Here is a 21,665-nt window from a genome sequence, read left to right as displayed (position 1 = left end):
TAATGATAATAATAATGATGATGATGATGATAGCTCGGTAAGAAAATATCCTGAGAGACGAGTCCCAAATATGGAGAGGAAATGATGGAAAGAAGAAGGTGTATAGGGGAAGGATGAGAAAGAAGGAAGTGGAGCAGTGGCAAAAGTACTCACAAACATGGTCAAGAAAATACTTGGGGATGGGGGATGTGCAGGCCCTGGATCAGAGGGGCAATATTGCTTTCTGGGGGGGGTGCTAGAACAACCTAGGGGAGCAGTAGTAGCCTTGGGTGCAACCGGGGAAGCACTGAATAAAAATAAGGGGACAGTGGAAACATAAGGAAAGAAGAGAAGAGAATTTTGAAAAACCATTTGTACATGTTTTGTGTGTTGGGTAACAGATTTAAAGTCATAGTGATTACATCATTTTTCAAATAAACACACAAAATGCAAGTTGTAACCATTCAGTGGTCAAGTTCAGCAACAGGTCTTACCAAGCAAGTGTTGACAGGCAAGTGGGTCATGCGCTATTGGGAAGTCCAGCATATATCAGTGGGAATATGTGAGGGTAATGACTTGTTTACAATACAATACTATATGGTTACATGACACACTATTGCATCATCAAAGTTTCAGTGCAGAAAAAACCAACAAATTTACAATAAATATAAGATGCATCATTTTAAAAAGATATATTTTACATTTTTTGAAATGACACAAATTTTAAAAAAAAACCGTTAAAGGGTTAAAGAAAGTAGATTTCCAGGGGGACGCTGAGCAGTTATTTTTGGAAAGGAGGAAGTAAACCAAATAAGTTTGAGAACCTCTGCCCTGGGTGATTGACAGCTCGTTTTACACAAGGACTCATCAGAGACAGTCTGTGGCAGATTGTGCTAGAAATACCCTTCCTCATCTGTTAGTGAAGGCCATGTTGCTGTGGGCTCAGATTGTAGGGTGGGGGGAACAATGTCACCTTTGTGACCTCTGACCAACTCAGTGCTTAGCAGGAACAAATTCAACATCTGATGAATGAATGAACTTATGAAATGAACAATCAACTTTAAAATATTTTCCCAGACCATATGTTCTCTTTCTATCAGGCCCTGTGTATTTCCTGGATTTTGTAGCAGGTTGTAATTCCCAGATGCATCTCACCAAACACAGTGAAACTCCTCACTGGCACAGGAGGACGGGGCTAAGCGTGCCTTATATCATAACTGTGTCATTTCACCATTCACCACCACCCTCTGCCCCTCTGATTGAGGGGTGGAGCCATGAACTCCAAAACCTCCATTTAAGGAGAGAGATCTGCTCAGAACACTACATTTCTCACCCATCTGAACTACTCTGGGCTTTCTCTCACTTTTCCATCATGCCTCCTTGTCAGGGCCCTCCTCCCCCTTTACCAAGCTTTTCTGTGCTGTCTTCCCCCATCAGATTGTAAGTTCCTTGAATACAGAGACTTTTTCTTTTTTCACATTAACATACCCCACTCTTAGCACAGGGCCTGGTACATCATAGGCCTTTAACAAATGTTTGTTGACTGACTAACTGACCCTGTTGTTGTTTGTCCTTTGTTCTAGAAAAGCACTGATGATATCACAGGATGATGACTTGCACATGAATTGGATTTAAGTGAGGTTTTGTTTTGTGGAATTCTTTTAGGGGGACATCATTTGACCCACAATAGATCAGAATCCATGTGATAAGGAGTCACGTTCTAAAAATGTTTGAGTCTCCAAGGTACTTGCCAAAAAGGGCAAACTTAGACTTCCTTTAGAAGATAGAGAAACTGAGGCATTAGCTAGGTGGCAACTTCCCAGAAAATCAGAAACTTGAGAGCTTTAATTTTTAATCCAAGCGATACTCCTGACCTTTTCTCCATCTGTATTGCCCAGCTAGCCACTCCCCAGTATAACAGCTACAATCCTATAGTGCTCTAAGGTTTCCAAATCCTTTTACATAGATATTACTTCATTTGTTCTCACAATGCAGTGAGTTAAGTTCTATTAATTTTCTCACTTGACAGACACAAAAGCTAAGCCTATCAGAGGTTGTAACTTGCCCAGCATCCCACACCTAGTAAGTGTCAGAGATGGGATTTGAACTCAAGTCCTCCTGATTTCAAATCCATTGTTCTATCTACGGTGCTATCTAGCTGACTCTCCTTACTGCTGATTTATGGGGCCACCACTGACTCCCTATTGCAGTAGTCCTCTGTTCACCTTGCTTACCTCGTCTATCTTGGGCAACGTGCCAGATCCCTGCAACCCTGTGGCTCAAGCTGTTTCTCATACTCTCTGACTATATGCCTCCAACATCTGTGCCTGAGGGGCTTGATTCAGCTAAACAATTCAACAAGCATTCATTAAAAACCTAATATGTATGAAGCACTGGGAATATAAAGCTAAAAGGAGAACGTAATCTCTGTCTGCAAGGAGTCTACAATTTAATAAAGGGGATATGACATGAGCAATTTTACATATGATAAAGGCATATCTCCAATGCTCCGAGATCATTTGAAGAGGGAGGGATCATTTCATATGGAAGGTCAGGAAAGGCTTCATGAAAGATGGGACCCCTGAGCTAGGTCTGGAAGCAAGAGAAGTCATAAGCATCTACCCTGTACCAGGTGCTATGCTAGGCACTAGGGACACAACATTAAGAATAAATCATTCCTATGCTCAAGGGATGTACATTCTATTGGGGGACATTTAAATATAGAGAGAATGCCTAAGCACAAGGTAGTTTGGGAAGGAGGGGGATGAGGAAAGATTTCATGTAGAAGGCTTGACATGAGTCAAGAAAAAAGCAAGAGATTCTGTGAGGTAGAGACAAGGAGAGATGCCTCCCATGAGGCATGGTAGATAGCCAGTTCAAAGACAGAAGCAGGAGTGGTGTGTCAGGAATGACAAGAAAACCAGTTTGGCTAGACCCTAGAGTATAGGAAGTATCATAATATGTAATGTGACTGGAGAAATAGGTTGGGGCAAGAGGATTTTAAAAGCTAAACCGAAGAGTTGATTTTTCATCCTAGAGGCAATAGGGAGCCACTGGAGTTTATTGAGGAGGGGAGTGAAAAGGATTAAAATAAGTAGAGGAGAGGAGGGTATGTGTTCCTGCCCAAAAGAGGGAGAATATAGAATGAAATGAGAAATTGTGGTAGTTCAGGTTGAATAGCACATAGAATGCCTAAAGAAGAGTAATAGAAAAGGATGGTCTCTCCTGTCACCTCTTCCCATGAGGCTCTTTTCGCCATCACCAATCTCACAACAAACCTGAAATCACAGAGAAACTCAATTCCGGGATCTCTCACAAAGAGGAGTATTTTGTTTTTGTCTTGGGGGCGGGGAGGGCCAAGAAAGGCTCTCCACACTAAATCAGTTAATCCCAATAACTCCCTTTCTCCTTTTTGCCATCTCTCCTAATCTATACAGAACCAGCTGGTGCTCTAAGTCATGTTTCTGTCCCCAGATATATAGCTCAGCAAGGAGCCTGGTATTCAGGAGGTATAAATGGCATTAGGGGCAGGGACAGAGAAGAGAAGAGAACTTCTGGTAGGAGGGAGGGAAGGTATAATGCATAATTACAAGATGGGAGAATCATGGCTAGGTGACAGTTTCTCTGGAAAAAGACCTGGAGTTTCTAGTAGACCAGAAGTTTAATAAGACAACTGGTCAACCCTGGGGTGCACCAACTGAGTGACATAGTGGTTAGAGTGCTAGACTAGGAATCAGAAAAACCTGAGTTCAAGAGCTGTGCCATATATTTAATAAATAATAGCCAGGTTAGTACAGAAATATACTTTGCATAACTTTACATGTATAATGGGCATCCTATTGCTTGCCTTCTCGATGGGTGAGGAAGGAGCTATAGGGAGGGAGAGAATTTGGAATTGAAAAATTTTTAAATGAATGTTTAAAAATAAAATAAGATTAAATAAATAAATAATAGCCATGTGACCCTGGTCAAGTCACTAAACGATATACTGTTTCGGGCCGAGTTAGAGCCAAGCCCTGTCCTCCTCGGACCTCCAGGCCCAGGGGCCTGCTGAGATAAACTCAGGGCTTTGGGATGTGGGTGGAGCCAGGAGGAGGGGTCTCGCCTTTGTTGCCTCCCTGGCAATTCCAGGTCTTTGCCGGTGCCCGGGCCTGCCTGACCTGCCTGACCACATGGAACTTCCGGCTCTCTGGCAGAGCATGTGGAACTTCCGGTTCTTTTCCGGTTACTGCCTGACCGCAGGGAGCTTCGGGTAGCGAGGGAAGAGAAGGGGAGGAGAGTAGGCGGAGTTGGGGCGGTCCTAGTTCCCAGGTGAATAGAATTTTACCTGTCCTTCACCCACCCAAACCAAAGAATGTACCTACGTCACTAAAGATATAAATGTGCTGCTTGCTGAAATAATAAACGGAGTCCTTCACCATCTTTTCGGCTCCCGCCCCGTTCATTGTCCGTGAGATCAGGTCCTTTGCTTAGGCAGAGGCCTGGGGCTTGGGGGGAACCCTGAGCATAGTTACGAGGCTTCGTAACAATATACAAGTAGGTAAATTCCAAATACAGACTATTTGGTCTTGTAATTCTATTCTATTTGATGCTGCTTAACATAATAAAGAGAATTTTTTCAGTCACTTCCAGTTTTATTTTCTAATCCTAAGAATAGCCCCTCTATTATTACTGAACATTTTACATACATTAATATTTAATTCTCAAAAAATGCAATGTAGTAAAGGTATTAATAGCTCCATTTTATAGTTAAGAAAATTGTGGCTCAGAGGGGTTAAATGACTTGCCAAGGTCATATGGCTATTAAGCGACTGCACACACACTCAAATGCAGTTCTTCTAACTTGAAGTCCAGTGCTTTTTCCGCAGCACCATGTTTCTTTCCTCAGTTTCTCCAGGCATTAATTACCCTCAAGTTCAAGAAACATTCTCCTCTAATGATGACAAAGCCATAGTATGGTCCCAATGCCCCACCCCAACCCCCCAGAGAGTCTCCATGATGGATGAATTCCTCCTTCTCTTTACTGAGCATTCTCTGTCTGCCTAGACAAGTTCCCTTCGATGCCTTTTCCCTATTTTCAATCTTTCTCTTGTCTGGAAAGTTAACAGATGCTTCTTGATAGCGCCCTCTGCAATCTTATAACAATGATCTCATTGCAATCTCATTACACTCATATCCTTTGAGACAGTTAGGTGGTACAACGGGTAGAGGGCTGGGCCTGAAATCAGGGAGGTCTGAGTTCAAATCTAGCCTCACACATGTACTCTGTGACCCTGGGCAAGTTGCTTAATTTCTATCTGTCTCAGTTTCCCCACTTGTAAAATAGAGATAATAAACAGCACCTACCTCAAAGGGTTGTTGTGAAGATCATATGAGATAACATTCATAAAATGCTTAGCACATTGCCTGGCACACATAAGGTGCTTAATAGATGCTTATTCCCTTTTGCTTTCCCCTCTTTTTCTAAAACAGATACTACTCCTCATTACATCCTCACTTTTCTGATCTTTCCTAAAACTTTCCCTAAACTACTTTTATTATGCCCTCTCTTCCTTTTTCCCATAATGTACCAACCAGACATTCACTGAGACTGTGCCAACATACCCCACACAATTCTTGCTTAGTACAAACATAACAACATCTAAAACCCACATTTCCATCATGACTCTCCCTATCCCAGACCCACAGGGATACTGCCAGATCCACATATATTTGGGGGGGGGGGGGTGAGGTTTTGCCATATCAGTATACGACTAGGTATTGTGGGATATCTAGAAGAAATATTGAAGCAAATTGATGAAAATGAAACCATCAAAGAATAAGCCATGAGAGTATTATCATGATTAAGGAGTAAAAAAATGTGGAACAGACAGTAAGTGCTATAAGAATTCAGTTAGAATCAAAGAACCTAAAAGTTATAAAGGTTTCGTAGGGAGCATCTGGGTCAAACTTTAAGTCAGTATACAAATGTCATCTACAACATCCCTAAAAAGTAGCCAGGACATTCTTGACAGGTGACAATGTAAGCAAAATCTTAATAGAGAAGGTGGGAATTGCATTGGATCTGGAAAGATGGGTAGGATTTGGGTGAGAAGAGAGGAGGGTGGGAAGTGACGGAGGAGATATGGCTAGACAGCAGGTTACCATTACCTTGGAGCTTTAATGGACTCCCAGTGCAGTTTGGTAGGATGGTACTCACAGCCCAGAAAAGCTCCACTTTGCCCTGGTCAAACCACATAGAGAGTGTGGTATTCAATCCTGGGCAGTTTGGGAAAGGATGTTGATAATCTGGAGATGATCCTGAGGAAAGAAATCAGTAGAGGGAAGGGCTTTGAGTTCTTGTCATATAAAAATCACCTGAAGGAATGAGGGATGTTTAGCCTAGAGAAGAGAAAATTGAGTGGGCACATGACTGCTCCAAAACTTTAAGCATTTGAAGAGCTCTCTTGAGGAAGAAGGATTAATTGTATTCTACTTGTCCCCAGAGGGCAAAATAAGGGGAAAATAATAGAAAGTGCAAAGAGTTAAATTTGGGTAAGTCAGGTAAAAACTTCCTAACAATAGAACTTTCCCATAGTAGGATGGAACATAATGGGTTCCCCTTCCTTATAGATCTTCACGAAGAATCTGGACAGCCATTCGTTTTGGTATGTTACAACAGGGATTCCTTTTAGGTTTGGATTGCACTAGATGGCTACTGTGGTCCCTTCCAAATTAAAAATCCTTAAATTCTAAGACTTTACTATGGTCCCAGAGGTAATAAACATCTGAGGAGAGATTCAAATGTGGGTGAGTCAAAGTCCGGGTCTCCATCCACTTCGCCATGGTGCCTATCTACAAAAAAAAAAAAGAAAGAAGAGAGTCCGGGATAGACCTTGGGGCAGACTCACAGTTAGATAGTGGGAGATGGATCGCAAGCTAGCAAAGGAGACAGAAAACAGATGAAAATGTTTAGGAGGAGAACCAGGAAAGACCAATGTCATAGAACTCAAGAGAGGAAAAAGTGTCTGGGAGGAGGAAATAGTCAACAGAGGCACGTTCTGCAAAAAGCTCAAGTAGACTAAGGACCAAGAAAAGGCTATCAAGTTTAAAATAGTTGGTTTCATTGATAACCTGGGAGAAAGTAGCCTCAGCTGAAGGGTGGGGCTTGAAACTTGTATGGAAAAGTTTGGGAAATGAGTGGGAGGTGAGGACCTGGTCCTGGCTGACAGGGAGCTACAATTTAGCAATCCAAATGGAAATGTTCATTAGACAGGTGGAAATATAGAACAGAAGCCTCAGGATAAATCTCAAACAATCATGGGGATATTGAGAAAATGAATGAAAGGGATGTCTCTGTTCACAGTTATCCTTTCATGTTAACAAAGATTGAAATGTGGTGTTTAAAAGCAAATGAAATCTGATTGAAAAGGAAAACCATCAATAGAGCAGTAACTCAGAGAGGAAAGAATGATTTGTTGTAAATAACGTCCTTTTGTACCTTTTTTAAACTCCCCCATGCATTCATCTCCCCCGGAAACATCTTTCAATATAAAAATCATGTAGCATCAAATGAGATAACCAATGTAAGTACACTTAGGAATGCTTTTATGAGTCGTTACAAAATATTCCTTTGGAAAATGTCTAATCCTACACCAACAGATCTCTTCTCCATCTTCCCCATTCCCTCAGGGTCCTGTTTATAGTTTAGGACTATCTGTTGCCATTCCCTTAATTTCAATACCTAAGATTGCCCTTGATTTTTCATACCAATGGTGACCAGACACATTTGATTCTCCAACCCCTAGTTCAGCTAAAGAGTCAGTGTGAGGGCCCCACTCCTGTATCTTCTTTCAGGTTATCTAATATCATGGTTGGGAGTTCCCATTGATTAGTTCCAAAGTCAGAACCCAAGTTTCCTGAATGCCAACCCAGTACCCACCCCTCACACTAAAAGAGTTCCTTGGAAGTTCACGGATCTAGGAGAAACATCATTATTAGAATATATTCCTGCACCACCACCTCTACCTCACTACCTTGTTCAGTCATTTTCAGTCATGTCCGATTCTTTGTGACCCTATTTGGAACTTTCTTGGAAGAGATACTGGAGCAGTTTGCCATTTCCATCTCCAGCTCATTAGACAGATGAACAAACTGAATCAAACAGGTTTAAGTGACTTGCCCAGGGTTACATAGGTAGTAAGTGTCTGAGGCCAGATTTGAACTCAGGAAGAGTCCTCTTCTTGATTCAAGGCCCATCAATCTATCCACTGCACCACCTAGCTTCTCACTGTTAGTAAGTCAAATTCATGACAGTGACAATCATGAAACATCTGGAGCTCCAGAACACAGATGCCTAGCAGGAAACCAACATGCCTACCTATGTTCCTAGACATCACTCAGTCACAGATAGGTGAACCAACCTTCACTGAATCAGTCAATAAGCATTTACTAAGCGCTTACAAAAGAAAGGCAAAAAGTCCCTGCTCTCAAAGACTATGTATTCTATTAAGAGAAAAAACATGTAAATAGCAAGGTACATATGAGAGATATACAGAAGAGGAATAGAGAGATAGGGAATATACATGGCAGAGCAAGGCATTGCAAACATTCAAGTGGTACAGTTAGAGTCTGTTCTCAAAACTGCCTTTGTTGTGGGAAGCAGTTAGCCTAGACCTCTAAGTACCAACAACAAGGACTCCTCTGACACTGGTCATCTGATAGGTCATCTTTCTCAACCTTTCTGAGAGAGGCTATTACAGAGCATGAACTCTGTCATCACGCATCTAGATCCCTCACACAGAACTGCATGTTCTGGAAAGTTTTCCTCCTGAAGTATCTCCTTCTTGCTTCCCCCAGAGACACATCATGTTCTTGTATCCCTAAGAAAGCTGAGACTCCACTGCTCTGTGACTGTCTGTGGGAAGTGGGAAGGAACTAGAGAAATTGTCTCAGATTATCTGATTACTTCAGAGTGATGGCAACTTTTCAGAACTGGTCCCAGACTGGAATCCTACCTGAGGCTCTCCTCTCTACTCTCAAAGGATAAAACCTAGGAAGAAAACAATAGCCTCTTACACACAACCATCAATACTATCCCTACCACTATCTTCTCCAACACCCTAGGTATCCTCACCCAGTATCACATGCTCCTTAAGCTAAAGAAAGGGAGACAGTGGGAGGGGAGGGAAGCTGGCTCATCTCTGATGGCAATTAACCAACACCATTCCTCTGTAATGGACATTTTTAGAGGCTGCGGACACCACTTTGCTTTGTGCCTTCTCATTACAACTCCCGCAGCTCCCAGATGACAATGTGATAATTCTCTCTGATAACACAATCTTTGGTGGCTATCGCTGTAGCCTGACACTGTCCATCTTGCTCAAGCTGCCTTGCAAGTTATTGAAATTAAGGAGTGAGCTATAAAATCATCATTAGGAGGATGAGGAAAGGGAATGAAAAAAGAATATGTCCACTCCTCTGTCTTTCCTATTGCTGTCCTCCTTCCCCTCCCCTCCCCACTGTGGTTTGTCTGTCAGTCTCTCTGACTTTCTCCATCTATCACTAATATTCCCCCTCTCCCTCTCCCTCTCCCTCTCTCTCTCCCTCTCCCTCTTCCTGTCTCTCTCCCTCTCCCTTTCCCTCTCCCTTTCCCCCTCTCTCACCCAAAAGCATTGTCGCATTATAACCCTGAACTTGAAGAGACAGAAGAACTTGAGAAAAAAAACTACCACATGCAGCTGATTAAAATGTCCTATGAAATCTAATTTGTAAAGCTTAAATCAGAATAAAGAGTGTTACTCCCAACATTCAAGGCCAATTTGATTTTTAATGAGACTCCTCAGAAACCCAGCCAAAACTGCATCAGGTTGGGAACTCAGCCACCCTCCTGTCTTCTGTAAACCCATCTAATATTAACAATGATGTGAATAATAAAAATAGTGGCTAGTATTTGTCTAGAGCCTATTATGTGCCAGGCACTGTGCTAAGAGCTCCTTATATATCTTATCTGATCTTCACACCACCCCTGGGAAGTAAGTGCTCTTACCATCTCCATTATACAGTAGAGAAAACTAAGGCAGACAGGGGTTAAATGATTGGCCCAAGGTCACATAGCTAACCATAGCAACAGCAGTAATAATAGCTAACGTTTATATAATATTTTCTATGTGCCAGGCACTGCACTAAGCACTTAATAATCATTATCTCGTCTTATCTTCACAACAAACCTGAAAAAGGTGCTCTTATCTTCCCCATTTTACAGATGAAGAAACTGAGGCAAGTAGAGGTTAAGTGCCTCGTCCATAGTCACACGGCTGGCCAATAAGACCCTGAGGCTGGATTTGAAGTCAGGTCTCCCTGCACTCTATCAGCTGCACCGCCCATCTACAGTGGGTCCTTTTCTACTCTTTTGGATAATCACTCCTCTCACTACCACTACTAATCTCCACCTCCCTTCTAGTATTCTCCACTGCTTTCTCCCTTCTCAAGATTGCCTGTTGTGCGTATTCTAGGTGTTGCAATAGGAATGTTGTACTTTCAGGATGGTCTGATCCCATGGGACACTCCCTCAGTAACTCAGCAATAATGCAGACATTTCTTGGAATGAAAGGGAAGAAGGAGAACAGAAGTAATAATAGAAGCCAGGCATACAATGATGCCTCCATCTCACATTTTGTTTCTCTTTATATTATCCTGGTATCACAGAAAAAGCCTTGGCCTTGGTGTTGAGAAACCTGGAGGCACATATTGGTTTCATCACTTACCAGCATGATGAGACTTTGACAAGGTCATTTAACCACTCTGAGCCTCACTTTCCTCACTTATCAAACTGGTATAATAAACCCTACTCCCTTATAAACCCTTATCATAAAGTTGTTGGGAGGCTCAAATAAGACAATGTACGCAAAACACTTTGTAGCCATAAAGTGCTAGATAAGTTGAGCTATTATTATCTCAATCAGTATTCTTATAATCAATCAATCAACATTTATTAAGTGCCTACTATTTACCAAGCTAAGCATTTATGATTGTTATATGACTGTACCTGTACAGTATGTATTTCTCTCATTAAAGTGTGAACTCCCAGAGATTAAGGTCAATTTTTCCTCCTTCCTCTGTGACTCCATACTAATTCTGCACACAGAGGTTGCCATAAAATGTTTTTGACTGTCTAGAAGGGCTTCAAGTGGTCACAGGACATTGGGATAGGGTGAGAGTGAAGATAAAGATCAGGTAATATTTCTCCCTAATACACCTGTAAATTTTTGAGAATACCATCTGTAGAGATATGGGAGAGCTCTAACATGGCTTTACACTGGCTACAAAGCTTCGCCTGCCCCAGTCCTCTTAGTCACTGGACTGGCTGCCATGCCACCACGGCATTCTCCAGGGCTACCGTGTTAAGCCTGCCTTCCTGTAGCAACAATGCTTCTAGCAGCTGCTGTGGAGGTGTAAGACCAACAACGCCAGCACACAGGAGGGCTGCCAGCACAGGTTCTTTGATCTGCTTTTCTAAGGTAAGCAACTTTAAGGGGATTATGATCTCACTTTAATTAAGCATACATATATCATTCCATTAGTTCAGGGGGAAAAGTCAGCACCCTGAACTTCAGAGAAAACACAAACAGAAATAACAAGCAGAAATTATATAAACAGAACAAATAACACAAATCAGCAGACAGGACTTCTAACCATCTGTACATAGCAATACATACATAGTTACCAGAGAGAGAAGCACAAACATCTGAGTTTTCAAAGCCTAAGGGCTCCTCAATGGCCACCCCGAGTCTTATCTGGCCAAATCACAGGAACACTCTTCCAAAGAGTGAGCCCCCAAAGCAAAATGCTAACCTCAGAGTATATATATACAATTCTTCAGGGTCAGAGGGCATCATAACCATGTGACTCAAACTCACATGACTTAGACTCTCTTGTGACTTAAGCAGGTCATCAAAGACTCTTGATTCAAAGACTCTTGATTGAAACAAAGGCAAGACTCAATAAAAGGCACTTGATTCCCTTAGTGCTGAGAAGCACTCCAAAAGAAAAAACAGCAAAAAGTCCCTGCTTGCCATCACAATTTCTTCTATTGGCCATGGTAGCATTGCCATTTGGGAACTTTTCTCTAGTGCCAATCCTGCTTAGAGAGTTGAAACACAACTGCTAGCACTCCTAAATTCATGGGGTAGTAAGTTACCCTTCCATCCCAGGAGATGTTCAAAGCAATAGCTGCATGACTACTTGCTGGGGATGCTTTAGAGGTCATTTCCAAGATTATAGGATAATAAATAAGATTCAATGCAAGCTCTCATGATGCTTATAATCTAGTCAAGCAAACACGACAAATGTGAAAATGAGTACCTTGGAGAGGTGCCAAACAAAATATTTTCTGAGGTCTGAAGAGGGAAATGCTGCTACTGATTTCGTGGGAGAAGGATCTAAAAGAAGTGATATTAGAACTGGATTTTCAAGGATGGATAAGAACTCAATTAGCAGGTGAAGAAGAAAAGTCAGGTCAGGAGGAGGATGTTGTAGGCACAGTGAACAGCATGAACAAAGACACAGAGAAAGAAAAATGAAAAACCTGTTGGGGGACAACAATCTATCCAGTGTGGATGAAGAATAAAGCACATAGAGGAAAATAGGATCAAATAAGGCTAGAAGAATAAGAGATGCCTTTGATGAGTTTGGGTCAGGAGAGCCAGATGGATCACATCCTCAGATACTGAAAAAATTGGCAGATTGGCTAAGCCGTTCTCAGTGATCTTGGAAGGATCATGAAACAAGGGTCAGGTGCCACAGGGCTGAAAAGGACAAATGTCATCCTGATTTTCAAAACCAAAACAGGGAGCAGGGGCAGGGTGGGGTAGAAAATGAACTCTCCAAATAATAGGCCAGTAAGCTTGACTTCAATTCCTGTCAAAATTCTAAAATGTATTTTTAAAGAAATTGTTAGTGTCGTCTAGGGGAAAAATGACAATCACAAGGAGAACACTGGACAAAATATGATAAAAATGAAATTTAATAATAATTAAATTCTTACACTTGCTTGTAGAAAATCAACTTCAGAAATAAAAGGTTGGGGAGCTATTATGGCCAGACAGAAGTTTGGAAAAGATTGGAGTGTTTTATTGAATTGTAAGATTGGTATGAGTCAGCAGTGTGATACAGCAGCCAAAAAGATACCGTTGAGAAAGGAAAAGAATTCAAGACTAGGGAGGTGGCAGTGCCCCTGGATGCTGTGCTGGTCGGACCACATCCAGAGGATGGCGCTCAATTCTAAATGCCTCCTTATGGGAAGGATATTGGAAATCGAGAAAGAGGCCATAGAAGGGTGAACAGGAAAAGAGAAGTGCCCAGAGTTCAGGCTGTGTGAGGATCAGTTGAAGGAAGTGGGGGTGTTTAACCTGGAGAAGAGAAGACTTAGAAAGGATATGATAGCCATCTTCAATTTTTAGCAAGGCTGTCACAAGGATGAAGAAATATGTTTATTCTGCTTAGCCCCAGAGGGCAGAAATAGGAGCAATGGGTAAAAATTACAAAGAGCCAATTTTAGGTTTGATGTCATAACTGGTATTTATACAGCACTTTACTGTTTGCAAAGAACTTTACACGCATCTCATTTGAGCCTCACAAAAACCTTGTGAAGTAAATTCTGCAGGTATTATTTGAGAAGATGAGGGAAAAGTGAGACAAAAAGAGAGGGTAAGTGATGGGTCAGTGATAATTTATCTACTATCAGTGGTGGGTTTTAAGCCAGGTCTGCCTGACATGTCCAGCACTCTAACCTCCAGACCATGCTGTCTCTTTGTAAGGAAAAACTTCCTGAGAATTGGAGCTATTCAAAAGTCTAATGGGCTTCCTTTAAAGGCTCTAGGTTTCCCCTCACTAGAAGCCTTCAAACAAAGGCTGCCAGAGCATAGTGTGAAAGGAATCTTTATTCAGGTGTAAGTTGACCTAGATGGCTCCTGAGGTCCTTTCCAAATCAGATTTTATGATACTGTGAAAAGCAGCACAGTACCAGATTGGTGAGGGCCTGGGAATCCAGGCAAAGGAATTTAAACTTTATAGTCAATAGGAGACAACTTGAGATTTTTGAGCAAAAGAGTAATATGTCCTGATCTATGAATCTTCCTTAGAAGATTAGTCTGACAGAGATGTGAAGGATGAATTGCAAGGAGAAAAATAGAGGCAGGCAGGTCTGTTGGGCAACTATTCCGGTAATCACCCAAGTGAGTGGTTCTGAAAGTCTGAATTAAGATGGTGGCAGCCAATAGAGAAAGGGTGATGGATTCAATACGTATAAGAGGAGTAGCATCAGCACCCACTTAGTAAATGATTGGAGATGAGAAATGGACAGAGAAGAATCAAGGACACCCAGGTATTCTATGTGGGAGGCTGAGTGAATGGTGGTGCCCCTGACAAAAGCAGTGATGCTAGAATCAAGCGGTTTAGAGAGGGGGAAATAATAAACTGAGTTTTGAACATGTTGCGTTTGAAGTGCCAGTAGACCATGGAGGTAGAAATGTCAATCTGGAACTCAGAAGAGAGGTCAAAACAGGAAACAGAGTATTGGGAGCCTCTGAATAGAAAGGGTAGTTGGAGCTGGGGGAGTGCCTGAATTTGGCAGTTGAAGAAAAGAGGCTTAAACAAGGAGAGACTCTTGGCGGAGCAGCTACATTAAGATATGAGAAAGAGAATGAGGAGGGGCAGCTAGGTGGCACAGTGAGTAGTAGAGCAGTGGCCCTGGAATCAGGAGGACCTGAGTTCAAATCCTGCCTCAGACACTTGACATACTTATTAGCTGTGTGACCTTGGGCAAATCACTTAACCCCAATTACCCTGCCTTCCCCCCTGCAGAAAAAAAGAGAGAGAAAGAGAATGAGCAACCAGCAAAGGAGAAGGGTAAAAAGAGAAGAGAACCTGAGCCAGATTCGTAGCTGGGTAGAGAAAAACGAAAGACCCAAAGTGAAATGTGTTGCTACTGCCCCCTCTTTTAAAATATTGTATTTATTTTGTATTTACTCATGTTTACACATAAGATAATAAATATAGGGCTCAAAGGGACCTCAAAGCCACATGATCCAACCTTCTCATTTTACAGATAAAAACATGAGACCTGGGAAGGCTAAATGACTGGCCCAAAGTCACACACATTCCAAAGTAGATCTCAGTGGTGAAATTTGAATCCAAATTTTCTGATTCAAAAACCAGAGCTGTTTCTATTATATTGAATCCTCCAATAGAAAATTAGCTCTTTGAGGTCAGGGACTATTTTATTTTTGTCCCTTCAGTACCTAGTATAGTGCCTGGCCATATTAGGCATTTAATAAATACTTACCAATTTATTTATTACAGCTTAACTAGAGATAGTTTTGGGAGTCATGTGTGTAGACATCATAGCTAAAGCCATGAAAGTGACTAAGATTTCAGAGAGAGAGACAGACAGGAGGGGGAGAGAGAGGAGAGAGAGAAAGAGAGAGAGACAGAGAGAGACAGAGACAGAGAGACAGAGACAGAAAGGTGAATAGCAGTTTAACGGGTGGAAAAGAGAAAATGGAGTCAGTGAAGGAGACAAGAAAGGGAGTAATTGGAAAGATACAAGAACCAAGATACCATAAGTCTCTGAAACAAGATTAGAAGGGGATGACATAGAAAGAGTGAATGATGAGGAAGTGAGGGACATTAAACATAACCAACTTTTTCAAAAATAAGGATTGCTTAGAGGAAGAGAGAGATAGAATGATAGTTGGATGGAATAGAAGAGTCAAGGGAAAAAAATTTTCAGGGTGGGGAAAACCTAAGAATGTTTATAAGAAAATGAGAAGCCAATGGGGAACAATTGAAGATGTATGGGGTGGGGAGGGTTGCCAGATGAAAAGGAGGGGATAAGATCAAGGGCACAGGTAGAAGGCTTAAGTTTAACAAGAGTAGTGGTGCGCCTACCGACAGAGAGGTGATAGACGGGATGCGTCTATGTGCTGGATGATGCACATATTTTTGGATATGGCCAGTATGGGAACTCGTTTTACTTGACTTTGCATACTTGCTATCAGGGTTTTGTTTCTTTTTAATCGTTGTTGTTTTCAGTGGGAGAGAGAGAGGTGGAAGGGAGATAAAAATGAATGCTTATTAATTGAAAACAAATCAAATTTAATTTAAAAATCCAAAATGAGATTAGGAATGGCTCTTCCTGAAGGAAAAAGAGAAAAAGTAATGGACACATTTACTGAAGCTGAAGATTTTTGAGGAATAGGGGAGATAAGGAGTGCTCCTGCTGGATGATCTCAATCTTTCCAATGAGGAAGCTAAATCACATGTCCTAAGTGTGGAAGATGTGATGTAGTTGGGTATTTGAGGAAAGAGGAAAGTGTATGGAACAATTGTTAAATGAGATAGAGTCAATAATAACGGAATAAGATTTCCAAGCTACATTGAGAGCTCAGTTGAAGCTATATACTATAAATTTATATGTGAAATCAATTCCATTCATGACTTCTGCCAGTGACACTCAGCTGCCCAAGAGCAGGAATAGAAAATAAGACTAATCCATCTTCCACATGATAACTCTCCGATATTTTGAAAACAGCAATCACGTCCTATTCCACCCCATCCCTGCCCCCAATGCCTCCCCAGTCTTTTCTTTTTCCCTTCAGACTAAAGATCTACCATTCTCTCAACTGTTCCTCCTATAGCACCAGTTCCCCATCCTCTTAACATCTTGTCCACCTTCCTTGGAACACACTTCAGGTTATCAGTGTCCCTCCTAAAATTCTAGCCTGGAACTAAACATAACTCAGCCCTTCTGTTTCTTTTTCCCTCAGGTCAAGTATACTCCTTCAGCCAGCAGCCCCAGGACCAAGTGGTGGTATCAGGACAGCCAGTGACACTGCTCTGTGCCATCCCAGAGTATGATGGCTTTGTTCTCTGGATCAAAGATGGCCTGGCACTGGGTGTAGGCCGGGATCTCTCACGTAAGTGTGCCTATACCCTCCGTGGGCTCCAGTTCAGCAGAGGAAACATACTGTCCTTTCTCTGTCCTGTCCACCTACTCACCAGGCGTATTGCACAAATATCTATTACCATTTGTGGGGTTCACCAGTGCTTATTTCAGGTTTGAGTGGGAAAAATCAATTCAGAACCAAGTTAAGCAATCCTAGGGTCCAGGGAAATTGGGAATTTGAAACTCTCTGTTAGTGTTGGAAGGGAGGGAAGGAAGGAGGGAGGAAGGAAGGAAGGAAGGAAGGAAGGAAGGAAGGAAGGAAGGAAGGAAGGAAGGAAGGGAGGGAGGGAGGGAGAGAGAGAGGGAAGGAGAGAGGGAGGGAGAGAGAGAGGGAAGGAGAGAGGGAGGGAGAGAAAGAGAAAGGAAGGGAGAGAGGAAGAGAGGGAGAGAGAAAAATGGAGAGAAGAAAAGAAAGACAGGAAGAGAGAGGTAGAAAGAGACAAAATAGAGGGACAGAAAGGAAGAAAAAGAAAGAAAGAAAGAAAGAAAGAAAGAAAGAAAGAAAGAAAGAAAGAAAGAAAGAAAGAAAGGAGGGAGGAAGGGAGGAAGGAAGGAAGGAGAGAAGGAAGGAAGGAAGGAAGGAAGGAAGGAAGGAAGGAAGGAAGGAAGGAAGGACAGAAAGAAGGAAGGACAGAAAGAAGGAAGGAAGGAAGAAACAAAGGAGTTGGAGTTAGAGGTATCCCTATTCTTGGTGTCCAGGGTCAAAGACTCCATACTCTTTCCCTTCCTCTAAATGCAAACCCAATCTTTAGCAAGGCAATATAACATAGTAGAAAGACTATTGGCTGGAAACTAGAAGAATTGGACTCAAGTCTTACCTGTGTCACTAACTGTATGACTTTGGCTACAGCATTTCACCTGTACATTTATATTTCAAGTCAGGAAATGTGGTTTAGTGAGTAGTGCACTGGACTTGGATTCGGGAAGAACTAGATTAAAATCCTGCCCAGGATACTTAGTAGCTGTGTGTCCTTGGTCAAGTCTCTTAACTTCCCTGTGTTTCATTTTCCTAATCTGTAAAATGGGATGGAGTTCAATTTGATAACCTTTAAGGTCTCTTCCTGCTCTGAATTTATGATCTACTGGTCCTATTACTTCAGTGGGTCTCAATTTCTTCATATAAATAAATAAAATGAAGAAATGAGACTAAATTATCTCCAAGATTCCTTTCAGCTCTGAGAGTGCAAATTGATGATGTCTTGATTAAAAAAAAGGCAATAGACATCATGGGAAGCAGCAGGGTGTAAATGAAATAGAATTGAATTTGAGAGTCACAAGACCCGGGCTTAAACCTTACTTCATGTACTTACTAGCTTCTCTCTGAGATTATCTCCAATTTAGCATATGTACATGTATATTTGCATATAGAGAGAGAGAGATCTTATTTATGCATAGTTGTTTATATGTTGTCTCCCCCATTAGACTATCGGCTTCTTGAGAGCAGGAATTATCTTTTGCCTTTCTTTGTATCCCCAGTGCTTAGCACAGTGCCTAGTACATAATAAGCACCTAAAAAGCACTTGTTGACTGACATGCTATGAAACCACTTAATTTGTCAGACCCTCAATTTCCCCATCTGCTAATGGGGACATTACCATTTGCTCTCCTTACCTCACAGGGTTCTTATAAGGAAAGTGTTTTTTAAATCTTAAAGTATTACATAAATTTGAGTTATGACTATAATTAACTGTGTGACTGTAGATTTTTAACTTCTCTGGGATGACTACGTGATCTTTAAGATTCCCTTCCATCTCTGATATGCTGTAAATTTAATTCTGTACCAACTCTATCTAGTATTTACAGGTTGGATTGATGTTCAACTCACTGGTATGTCAGATTCCCCAAATTTGCTCTTCCTTCCATATAATTACCCATAATCTTATCTTTTCCAAACTAAATACTGGTTTTCCCTAATCATTCCTAGACATAGTAGTTAGGGAACTGGATTTGGAGTCAAGAGGGTAAGCCAATTTTTTCTGGGCCTTCATTTCCCCATCTACAAAATGGGGAGATGGCATTATATATTCTCCAAGGTCCCTTTCAGCTCTAACTCTCTGCCAGGGGCTCTCAAGCATTTTGTTCTTGGGAGCAGCTAGGTGATGCAGTGAATAGAGCACCAGCCCTGGAATGAAGGGCACCTGAGTTCAAATCTGGCCTCAGACACTTGACACTTACTAGCTGTGTGACCTTGGGAAAGTCACTTAACCCCAATTGCCTTGCCTTCCTCCCTCCAAAAAAAAAAAGTAAAAAAAAACATTTTGCTCTCAGGACCCTTTTACATTCTTAAAAATTATTGAAGTCTCTCCAAAGGGATTTTGTTTATGTGGATTATATTTACTATATTAGAAATTAAAACTTATTATGAAAATAATTTTGACCTCTTGGACCTCCTGAAAGGATGTTCGGATCCCCAAGTGTGCTCAGAACACACTCTAAGAATCACTGTTTTACGCATTCCATCAAAGGATGTGTCCTACTCGTCACACTCATTGGTAATTTTAACAGCATGTACATATCTGAGAAAGACACAGAAAACACCTTGGCAAGTAATTGGCAAACCTTGAGCTGCCCGCCCAACACCATGCAGCACCTCCTCTCCATGTGCAGTAAAATCAATTAAAACAACATCTTGGCCACTTTGTTGTTACTGAGTCATTTCAGTCATGTCCAACTCTTCACGACCCCATTTTGGGATTTTCTTGGCAAAGATATTGGAGGAGTTTGCCACTCCCCCTCCAGCTCATTTTACAGATGAAAAAACTGAGTCAAACAGGGTTAAATGACTTGCCCAGAGTAACACAGTCAGTAAGTGTGGGAGGTCAGATTTGAACTCAAGAAGAGGAATGTTCCTGATTCAAGGTCCAATGCTCTATCCACTGTTAAGGGCTGTTAAGGGGTACCCTGAGCTTGTCTTTTTGAGTTGCCAAATTTTCCAGACACAGTGGACTCAGAGCATGCAGGAGGCCCTGAATGTGTAAAGGAGACAAAGCTCCCCATCCCCAGCTGATATAATTTGTTGTTTGCACCCCAAGCTGGATTCCCTGTGTGTCCTTGGGAGGCAAAACAGGTGCCAGCCAGTCTGTACCAGGCTGGGGGAAATGCTTGCGCAGCTAGGGTCCTTTGCAGATAGCAGACCCTCCTATCTTCACAGTCTAGCAGTTCCCAAGGGACAAAAATTCAACTTCTGCCATCACCTTGCTCCTCCCCTTTGGAAGGGGTTACTACACCTTTGCCCTCCTGTGCCATGCCCCTTCCTGTTTTCTCCTCCTCCTTTTGTTGTACTGTCATAAATACAAAAGATTTGTAAGGATTGGGAACTCTTTGGGTTCCACATGCATGTTTGTTTCTCCTGTGATAAACCTGGTTTTCACATAAGTCTCGTGATACTGTGATTGCTTGTGGACACCAACAAACCACCTAGTTGCCCACTGACTCTTGGCCACTTACTCAGGAAAAAATAACCACTGCCCCTTGGGATGAGTAGGTGAGTGACCCTTATCAAGCTGCTGACTAGCTGTGCATTCGCCTAATACAGTGGAGCAGAGAATGAGGCGTCTCTAGCTAAGGAGTTACTGCCTCCCACAGGGTATACGGCTGTGGAAAAAAATAAAAAGTAAAGTGCCTTCAGGAACACGATGGCCAGAAAATTAATATTTTAAAATGTGAGTTATGCCTTGCCAGAGATATATGTTGAAACATTAGAGCAATGGTCAATATATTCACAGGATCTGAATGTTACAGCCCAACTGAGCATGGATAAAATACATAATAATCTCTCCAAAATATACTGTCTGTTGCCATAAAGTTTAAGTAGTATGGAAACCAGCCAGTCTCAAAGAATCTGAACTCCCTCCACCACCCATAACTAGGGAAGGAGATATTCTTCCCAAACCCCAAATAGCTGCCCTGTGCCTGGCCTGGCATCGTTTACTAATTAAGGAAACTGTATTCCTTGCCAGATGTTTTCAGCCAGATGGGGGAAGACCTAAGGTTGTTAATGGGCAGACTCAAAGAGGCCATCTGGAGGTCAGTAGGAACAATCCACATCATAAATAACCTAATTACATTTAAATTTATATAGTACCTTGGGCGGCTAGGTAGTGCAGTGGAGGGAGTGCCAGGTCTCGAGTCAGGAAGACCCATCTTCCTAAGTTCAAATCTGGCCTCAGACACTAGCTGTGTGACCCTGGGAAAGTCATTTAGCCCTGTTTGCCTCAGTTTCCTCATCTGTAAAATGAGCTGGAGAAGGACTCGGCAAACTGCTCCGGTATCTTTGACAAGAAAACCCCCAATGGGGTCATAAAGAGTCAGACAGAACTGAAATGACTCAATAACATCAAAGTGGCCAAAAGGTTGTTTCAATTCCTTTTATTGCAAGTGGAGCGAGGAGGAGTCGGACATGACTGAAAACAGTCGAACAATATGCCAGACCCTATGCTAAGCACCGGGGTACAAAGAAAGGTTTAAAAAAAGTCCCTACTCTCAAAGATCTCATGATCTAATGAAGCAGACAGCATGCAAACAACTCTGTACAAAAAAGACATATACAGGGTAAATTGGGCATTGGCCCAGAGGAAAGGCACTAAGATTAAGGAGAATTGGGAAAGGCTTCTTGGCAAAAGTAGAAAGTAAGTGGTCAAGAGGTTTTTTAACTAACACTTGAAGAAAGCCAGATGAGGAGGGAGAGATCCCCAGGCATGGA

General features: G+C 41.9%; 1 protein-coding gene across 1 annotated transcript in view; it reads left to right on the top strand.

Annotated features, from left to right (window-relative positions):
• Window positions 1–21,665, top strand: part of KIRREL3 (kirre like nephrin family adhesion molecule 3) — a 198,764-nt gene that overhangs the window by 37,189 nt on the left and 139,910 nt on the right. The window contains exon 2 of the mRNA XM_036744276.1: window positions 16,785–16,934. Coding sequence (XP_036600171.1) covers window positions 16,785–16,934 — 150 coding nt within the window. The remainder of the gene's footprint in view (window positions 1–16,784; window positions 16,935–21,665) is intronic.

Source organism: Trichosurus vulpecula, chromosome 2 (genome assembly GCF_011100635.1).
Source record: "Trichosurus vulpecula isolate mTriVul1 chromosome 2, mTriVul1.pri, whole genome shotgun sequence".
Lineage (NCBI taxonomy): Eukaryota > Metazoa > Chordata > Mammalia > Diprotodontia > Phalangeridae > Trichosurus > Trichosurus vulpecula.
This window is presented reverse-complemented; position numbering and strand designations above follow the sequence as displayed.